General features: G+C 40.9%; 1 protein-coding gene across 2 annotated transcripts; it reads right to left on the reverse strand.

The window, feature by feature from the left end:
- Positions 1 to 684: 684 nt before the first annotated feature.
- Positions 685 to 9,140, reverse strand: LOC105252103 (acidic leucine-rich nuclear phosphoprotein 32 family member A). 2 transcript variants are annotated; one of them, XM_011259322.3, is made up of 8 exons: positions 8,705 to 9,140; positions 3,014 to 3,157; positions 2,722 to 2,841; positions 2,445 to 2,557; positions 2,256 to 2,359; positions 2,040 to 2,113; positions 1,703 to 1,790; positions 685 to 1,503 (listed from the first exon to the last, which is right to left on the reverse strand). In XM_011259322.3, exons 1-8 carry the CDS (start codon positions 8,750 to 8,752, stop codon positions 1,439 to 1,441), a joined length of 756 nt encoding a protein of 251 aa, XP_011257624.1. In that variant the 5' UTR covers positions 8,753 to 9,140; the 3' UTR covers positions 685 to 1,438. The 2 variants fall into 2 exon arrangements, with proteins under 2 accessions (XP_011257624.1, XP_025265793.1); XM_025410008.1 differs by lacking the exon at positions 8,705 to 9,140 and adding an exon at positions 5,641 to 5,778.
- Between the last annotated feature and the right edge of the window lie 748 nt (positions 9,141 to 9,888).

The raw sequence follows: 9,888 nt of genomic DNA on the forward strand, positions 1-9,888 counted from the left end.
TACGATAGTTCTGTATATGTGTATTGTATGTGATGCCCTATATACATATACATAACAAAAAAAAAAAAGAGAAAAAAAAGATCGAGTTATATAACTGTATAATTATCTTTAAAAGTGGGAGAATATTATAAATTGTAATAATAATCAAATCGATTTTATATTATAAAGGAGCAAAACTTTTACGCAATGCCCGAGAGTAAATAACAATAATCTTAACAGCCGTGCATTGAGCCGTTATGCAATCACCATTGTATATCAGATATTGTATAGAGAACATCTGGAACTTAAAGCTTATTATAGAAAAAAATCTAAGTTAGGGTTAAGGATAACACAGTGTCCGCGTTCACGCGCAACGCTCAACACATTGATCGAGGTGTATTGGAGAATTTTATATCTGGGTATAAACGATTTAACTCTCTCTCTCTCTCGCTCGCTCGCTCTTCTGTCATCGGAATCACGCGATTGAAAACAATAATAAATATTATGATATTATTTCCTATTTGCTATCTCCTCTTCGCCATTGATATCGGATCTCGCGATATCTGTAGCGGATTTGTAGCTTAAAACATCTTCGCGAAAAATGCGTATCTTCGCCATCGATTACAGCGATAGTCCTGTTTTATTTTATAACATATTTTTCCCCATCCCTTCGTCGGATATATACGCTCACATATACGAGCAACATATATTTCTCTCTCTTTATTTTCTGTCCCAAAAATCACAGAGGCATATAATGCACCTCGATGTATGGTGTAAACCTGTACAAAAGTTGTTCCTCGTTTACTCTATATACTTATTCACGGTACAATAATAATGTATTTAAAATGTAACTTATGTAACCTTAGCACTGATTAACGAGATGACCGCATTCCAGCGTGACCAGCCTTTGGCCGACTGGAGCTAACAGACAAGATGCTCCTTCAAGTGTAAAACTCCTGCTACCTCCTGCTCTCTATTTTTGTCTCTTTCACACGCACATACACACACCCATATTTTCTCGTTCTCTCACTATCATTCTCGCCCTCTTTCTCTCATACTTTCTCTCTTTGAATCATTTAATATTCCGATCTTCCGTTCATTCTATGCAGCACGACTAATACTCTAACTATATACTCTATATAAAATATCGTTAGTATAACTAAAACTGTGCTGTGTCCAGCTGGAATGCAGCCCTATTTTTATGCCATCATTATCTATTTCTCTCTTTTTCTTCTTTATATTTTTCATTCACATGCCGCTTCTATCATATGGTAAATCTTTTGTTGTTACGCAATTTCCTCACAATCAATGATTTACTGATAAATTCACATCACTAACTGTAGTCTGTCATTGGTCGGTCGATTAGTTTGATTCCCAGCTGTTCACTCGGCGTCGTTTATTGTTATTATTTATACGAATTTTACACTCATTTAACAGTGCTGGAGTCTTGCCTCCCATCTTAATCATTCAAGTTCTCCCCTCTATCTTCAATTTTTCTTTTCTTTCCTCGAACAGGAGACTCTTCTGCACAAAATTGAATCCATATTGTTATAAAAAGAAAAATAGGAACTTGTTTATAAAAAATAAGTGGGAAAAATATAAAGGGAAAGATCATATATATCTTGAAGCTGCTTTATATCGATATTCTTTAGAGTTATCCAAGATAATTCGAAAAATTCTAAATAAAAAAATAAACAATAAGAATTATGATTGAGAAGCATACCTTCTTCTTCTTCCTGTTCGTCATCTTCATTATCTTCATCATCATCCTCTTCTTCTTCCTCTTCCATGTAATCTTCCTCATCAGTATCCTATATATATATATCAATATATTTATTTTCAATATTCATTATCAATATATTTATTTTTCTTTTCTTAAAAAACTAGGTCATTGTACTACAATTTGTGATATATTTATACAAATTCGTAATTATATTATGGACAATGAATATTTAACAAGTGAAAAATCTCTATGAATATTCTGTTGTTTGAGTTATAAACATTTTTGTATTATAGTTAAATGCATCATTTAAAATATGAAGTAAACTAAAAGAACTCACTCCAAGTTTTCCCGAATAGACCATATCTAACCCTGGTTCATCATTTAAGAAATCATCGTCTTCTTCATCTGAAACTGAAATTTTGATATATCTGTTATTATTACCTGTGCATGAAATTTATTTCACATCGACATAATTTATTTCATCGTTAATATACATTTCTATTTATAATCTAATTTTTATTTAATTATTGTTATAATTAAATTCTCGACCAACCTTCATCGCTGTCTTCTTCATTGTCCACCCCATCTCCATCTTCGTTTCCATTGACTTCATCATCCTCGCCTTCACTGTCAACTTCACAATCATCAGCATCAAATCTATTTACAGACAAATAATTAATTGGTTTAAGATAATAAAACAAAATAACAAAGCAAATTCAAATATGTAAATATATTTACATACCCATCAAGATATCGTAGACTGGGAATAAGATTGAAAACTCTTTCCCTATAATTGTCCATATTTGTCACCTCATTGTTGAACAGATCCAGACTCTTCAGATTCTTAAATTCTTTCTAAAATACAAAATAATTTTATATTAGTGAATTTGACTTGGTAATAAGTAAATATTTATTAACAAGTAAGTAATATAATAAATATGTAAATATATAATAATAATAAATATTTATTAATAAGTAAATATTCTTCAATATTTGTGACTGTGAGTGTAAAAACTTACCAATGGTTGTAACGTATCAAGATCTTTGATTTTGTTTCCACTTAGATTCAGATGAGTTAATTTGGGGCTCGAATCAAGTAAATTTAAACCACCCGAAATTCGATTGTCGCTCAACTCCAACTGCACAATACAAAGACAATTGTGTCTTATTAAATTATGCTTTGATACTTATACATTTTTCCTCCAATAATTGATAGAAAATTTGTATGCATTACAAATTTACTTCAAAATGAAAAATCAATATTTTGATCAATTATTTTTTTGGAATATTTTACAATCCAAATATATATACCTTTTTAAGACTGGACAACTCTGGGAAGCCTTTTAGACTGGTAAGACCCACATTGATGAGACTCAGTGACTCCAGGGCGCTGAATTCATTTGTCAGGCCCACAATGTGTGTACTCCGACAGTTGTCAAGAACAAGTTCTTTGATCTATAAAGAAACATAAAGCGTGCATATTATCAGACCGTTTATATCAACAAGAAAATCAAGAAAATATCAAAGAAGAAAACTGAATTTTAATATAAATGTCAGAAGACTGCATGCTAGTGTCACAAGGTGCATAAAGAAGTAAAATACGTCATGTGATTTTTTTAAGGATTAATATCAAGTCCGAAAATAAAAACGCGTGGTTGGAGTATGTCAAATGTCTTTCTCTCCTCCCTCCTCCTCTCTCTAAATTAATAAGAAATGTTAAATGTGCTGAATAAAAAATAATAGTCATTATTTCGAGGCATTGATATTTTAGACTACATAAATGTTAAGGTGCGCATTAAATCGATTGAAATCATGCTCGGGTCGTGGAGCGCCGTGGAATTGTGCGCATTGCGCGCGGTTTCGCCGAGGAAAGAGAGGAAGACAAATGGCTGAAATGACGGGCGTTCGCGGTCGAAAAAGTCGGCCGGCGTCCTCCGCTAAAATTCAAACGAGCGATAAGCTTTCGCGGGAGATGGGCTATTTTATTGATCGGAGAAAGAGAAGGGCGAGAGGGTGAGAGTGGAGTCGGATAGAAAACAGAGGCGTTACAGGGGGGCGGAAGGATGGCGGGGGGAGGGGGAGGCGCAGATGAGGGAGGCACGGAAGATAGACGGCAGAGGAGGTGGGAGGCGGGAGGGGGGAGAACGGGGGGGAGAGGCGAGGAGTGACGGTAAGCGGAGTGCGAGCCGCGTCTTGTTTAGCGGCATCGGAAAAGCCGGTGAGCGACAAGCACGGACTGCGGCACGCGACACCGAGTACGAGGGGTGGGGGAAGTTGGCTATCATCGATACCGGAAGTATCGATGCCTGAATATTATGTCACATCCGCGTTTTCCCGTGGACAATTCGAAATGACGTTGGGACTTTGCGCACGTGTGTGTGTGTCACGATGCCCCTTTCTCAAGTGGAGATTATCTCGTCGATTTTTTTTATCGAATCTCGACATTTTTAGCAACGTTATTTCCTTGATTGCGAATATTAATGTATATCGTACTTTATGCTTGATTTTTTTGTATGTATATCGATAATAATAATCTGCGAGTCAAATGGGATTTTGCGCATTTGCTGACGATGATAATCCATTGTGTATCGTCCTTGTCACTTGTAACAATTGGAAAGAATAAGTGACGCAGTGGATGCATTCTTATACTTAATTTGCAAATTATTTTCACGAGACCTGAGTTAAATTTGAAGAGCACGCGTGTGTTCCGTTTATTTTAAAATTCCCTGATCGATTTAATTTTCGCAGTTAAATTACTTTTCCCGCTTCGCGTCCTATATTTCTCACCTAGATTTCTTATATACACTCATGTTTATGCGACGAACCAGATTGATCATGCTTCGTGTTGCACCAAATGACAGCATTACGAAAAGTTATAGGAGCGGATCAATGACATTCATGAATGAAACAGAATTTTATAATGCTAAAATTTTTTGATATTTAAAAAAATGTCAAATTATTGTGTCTCATATATATTTTCCTAATAAAAATAGATACTTAATAATTCCAAAATCTCCAAAGATTGCTATTTGCGCTTGAATTTTAGCTTTTTTATCAAGATGCGCATTTTTCTATATTCTTTTTTAAATTCAGACAATGATTTTGAATTTACATTTAATTTACATCTGATTATCAGCGATATAAAAAGATATCTTGAATTTTAACAAAATATTGCAGCCATATATGCTCCTAAATAATACGACACTGTTGCATCCAAGATGCATTGCAAGGCAACGCGGGTGGTCAACGCAGAGGGGGTAAAGTTTCCAAGCCGTAATATTCAGAAATCGATTCGCGATCGTAACAATAATCGCATAAATTTCAAACCTGTCACACAAACTTGTACATTAAGAAGAAAAAAAAAAGATTTATATAACACGATGACGTTAAAAAACGAGCTTTCTCCTTTTTTCGATACAAAAAAAAGCTTGCAAAATTGTTCGATCCATCACATCCGAATTTAACAAGCGGAATAATTTCAAGTTTCCGAGGCGATTAAAAATTTATCATTTTCCAAATTTGCGCCGCAAAGCGTTAGTGCCATCTAAACGCCACACCCTAGCTACGGCTCTGCGAACGCCCACGCACGCACGCACGCACGCAGGCAGATCTACAGACGGACGCGGCGATGCACCTGAGAAAGTCGGGCGATTCCGATTAGCATCAGCTGGATAAGCAACTCGACTCGGACTCCAAGTGACGTGACATCTCGCGTCGCTGGGGGGGGGAGGAGAAAAAATTCTCTCGCGGCCGCGCGCGCGGAAGAGTGCGTACGTGCGTGTCACTCGAGCGGCGATCGACCGAAATCAGCCGGCAGAGTGGACTCGTCCAACATGGCGGTGCCGATGATTAGCGACGCGTCGTCGTGTCGTGGCACGCAACTACGCACTCTACGCACGCTACGCGCGCGCGAGCCGGCGTCTACTCGGGAGACCTACGTCGGAGAGCCCCCGGTTCGTTCGCCGTGCGTAGTCCTCCGGGGAAACGCGGCGGAAACATCCCGGCCGCACGTCGCGATGCAATGGCGACGTCCAGCTGCCGCGTGCACGCGCCTCTCTCATGGCGGCGAGCGCGCGCGCTGCCACTCATTTACATAACGCGGCTGCTGACGCGCGCGCAACTCGCTTTTTCGCGCGATCCGTCCGTCCGCGTTTCCGCACCGGATCGGTGGCGACGCCTCGACGCTAAAAAATATATTAATCGAGTAAACATATGTCGCGTTATTTTTCTCCATACGCGGGATACGCGTAATGATTTCTCTAACCGAAATAGGAAACACGTATACAAAGATCGACCTCTGTCTCTCGTCCGACAGAATTATTTGATGTTATCGCCGATTGAAATTTGTTCATTTCTTCTCTGACATCGGTTTGTAGCGTCATAAAAGAGCGACAACTTTCTTCCAGACGAAACCCGTTTCGTGATTTGCATCATCACGTTTCACATCATCGCTATGCCAACAAGTGTAATATTTAGCACGCGTCAAAATATGACAAAATATGAATAATCAAATTATTGAGGAAACGGAAACTCATTTTTAAATCGATAGATGTTATAATTGAAAATTTTATCTAAAAACACCTCATATTTCATAGGAAAAAAATCTTAAAAGTTTAAAAATACATGTACGAAAATTATGAAACATCATTACATTCTAAAATTGAAGAATATTTTCTAAAAATATTTAAAAAAATTTAAAATATTTTAACAGAACAATTATAAATTCCTATGTGAATTGAATGATTATACGTTAAGTATTCTGAAATTTCACAAATCATCTCCGTCAATCATCCGTCTATTTACAAGACATCTGGCAATATATTGTAATATTAGGACGATTATCGTTCTTTCCACAGTGATGTTTAATTAATAAAAATGTCTCATAATGTGATTTGTGGAAAATTCACTGTCAAAGTATTTTATCGGTCCTAATCATATTTTGTAATATCGATGTCCGATTTCTCTATTACATTTCGTTACACGAATAATTCTACGAATATTACACAGAGAGATAATTGATTCAATTTTGTAAATTTGCTTCAAAAATATTCTGTAGATAGACTTCCATTTAATTAATTCATTGCAGCAATGTCACGAGTACTTTTACACAATTAATTCGTGAAATAATTATAAGGAGATATAATCATTCACTAATTTATTACATTTATAGCCTAAACAAATTAATCTCTAAATGGTACGATTAAATTCCAAATATCGACATGATTTTTTAATATACATAATAGCATAAAATTCCTCTTCAAACACATTAAGATTAGTATTCATTTGAGTAATTTAATATATATACAAGTTTTATCATTTCATTGCTGCATTTTTAGAAGAAAATTTGTAATATTTTTTTAAATAAAAACTAAAAGATGTAAATTTACTCTAAATATGCTCATTCTCAAATTCTAGAAAAATTAAATTCAAACTAGATCACAATTCTTGGGGACACCTACTAGTGTTCGCAAGTGTGCAAGTACGAGTATAGATGTCGAAAGGAAAATATTCCACATGGAATTGCGATTATCTATATTCATAACATGTCTGTAATCTTGTTTAACGTACTTTATAACTCAACAGACAGTTCAAATCAAATCACACTCGACGTTTATTGACGCGGAGAAAAAAAAAATCGGGGACAAACGAAAAATAAATCTGCCTTCATTTATATGATAAATCCAACGATTCGGGGAAAAAGGGAAAAAGTGAATCGGCTCGATCAATCGTCCGCGGATAAGGTCGGCCACGAGACGTCGTTGGTCGTCGGACTTTATCCACCATTAATCAACAGTGCGTATGCACTCGTTGGACGACGCGCCCAATCGCGGTTCGAACGCGCGTGCCTTCTCTCCAGAAGAAGAGGAAGAGAGAGAAAAAAAGAACAAAAAAAGAAAGAAAAATGGCAATTCCTCGCCGCGAAATATCGAAACGCGCGTATCTCGTGGCCTGCGTGGCACGATAAGAGGAGCGCGCGCGTCCGATACGCGACACGCACGCGACGCGGAGCAACGTAGGCGCTACGCACTATCCGAGTTTTTCGACGGACGCGACGATCTCGCGCGTCCCCGATCCCGTCCCGAATTTCTCGGACGCCGGAAGCGACGCCGATCGCTCGCGCGCGATCACTTCCGAGGGCGATTTCGCCGCCTCTCGCGACAGCAACGATGCGAAATGAAGCGAAGTAGAGCGGCAAGTAGCCAGTATGGATAGATTACACGGGGGACGAGGGGGGGGAGGGAAGAGGGAGAAATGGAGCGCGTTCCGAAAAGCGTGCCGCGTGGAAACTACGCTTTTCTCCTCTCCTTTTTCTTCATCCGACCGCGAGAAAAAGGTTGGAGAACGAGAGCGAGCGGACAAAAGCGCGAGGGAAAAGGAGAAACGTGGAGGCCTTTCGGAGCGCCATGCTCGTGGCTCGTTCGCGGCCATGCGTCGTCGTCGGGATGCATATGCCATCCTCCCGGTCGGAGGCGATCCCGTGAGCGGGCACGGGACAGCCACGCGGTCGACCGTCAGAACGGAATGTCGGCGGCGGTCGCGAGGGAATTGGAGAGAGAGAGAGAGAGGGAGAGAAAGACGGAAGTGCGGCATGCCGCATTATTAGCGAATGCGTGGTGTTTTGCCGCCCGCTAAAGCGCGAGGCGACACGACGACCACGATGACGACGAATCTGTCTTCTTTCTCTCCCTCTCCCTCCGCCTCTCCCTCGTTCCATCGAGAGCCGATAGCGCGTTCGACATGATTCGACATGGTTCAACACTGTTCGAGCACGCCTCGCAGGGCACCCAGGTAGTAACAACGACGCACGATCGTTTCGTGACGTACGCGCCTTGTAAATCATGCTCGGTCCTACGCGAGGAATAGAGAAGCGCGTGCTGGTCCGAGACGAGCGGGGAAGTAAGAATCGGAGAGAAATACGCGCGCACGGGAAGAGCGAGGGGAAAGGAAGCGAGAGGTAGAGGTTGTAGGAGTAGCGCAAAATTTATCTGAGGGTTGCCTTACGTCGCCGGACTTCTTGCCCCGCTTCTCGAGTTCTATCCGCTTCTCCATGGCCGGCAGTCAGAGTTCCCGATCGCTCGTTCTTGCTTCGCGCACACCGTCCCCTCCGCCTCGCTGCGTCGCAACACCACCAACTACGTGTGCCAGCAACCTTGCTCCTTCTCTCTCTCTCTCTCTCTCTCCTCTCGGGAATATGACGGACGGACACGGCCGAACCACGATCGGTCACCGGGTGCGCGGACAGGGATGCCACCGTCGTGCTGCCCGTGCGTTGCGTCGGTCCCTCTGGCGTCCGTGAGTCGCGCGCGTCGAGAAAGAATAGACGAGAAGCCAAACTCTGCGGTTCGATTCCTCCTCCCGGTATCCAAAGCCCTTACGCGCCGCGTCTCTCTACGTGTCTCCACGGATCCGACTCGCCGGACTGTGTGCGGTGTGTCCTCTCCGCTCCCCTCCCCTCCCTTCCCATCCCCGGTCGCCCCCCTCCTCGCCTCTCCGCGCTCTCTTCACGCACAACACAACACAAGCCGCACCGGAGGCGGGAAACGAGACATATGTCGGGCGCTACTTTCGAAGCGGCCAATCCGGACGGTCGCTCGCCGATGCCGCCGACTATCGGCAACGTCGTAAAACAATCACGAGGCGCGCCGCTTTTCGGCGAGTTTAAATATGGCCTTAGCGCGACATCGTTGTTCGACAATATTGATTCGCGAGATTCGTTAACTTCAGACGCTCGCGTCTCCTAATGTCTATGAACTTCATTTAAATCAACCACCGAATGGTTTCTCTCAATCTATATATTTGGAAAGTCTTCATTTTGATGTTTTCCACTTCCGGGCATTTTCGAGCCAAGCGCATGGTGGTCTAGGTATTCGCGAATCGTGACTGTTGATTCGGAGATGTCCGGCTGTTCTTGCATCAAGCGCGCGCATCTACATGTTCTTGAATCATGGCTGTTGATTCTAGAAGGAACCGGCAATGTTTATGCGTGAGCAACAATTTGACACACACACACGTATAATTATCACACTTGTTTATGCATGTATAGTAGCTAAATATTTTATTTTGCAAGATCCTCGATCGCGTCTTTGGATAAACAATTAATTTTGAGATTCGAATCACAGATTGATTAGATTGGACGATAAAAATGTTATATTACCTCTCGAGATTAATTCTCGAGGATAAACTTG

Source organism: Camponotus floridanus, unplaced genomic scaffold (assembly GCF_003227725.1).
Source record: "Camponotus floridanus strain SB8 unplaced genomic scaffold, Cflo_v7.5 scaffold3, whole genome shotgun sequence".
Lineage (NCBI taxonomy): Eukaryota > Metazoa > Arthropoda > Insecta > Hymenoptera > Formicidae > Camponotus > Camponotus floridanus.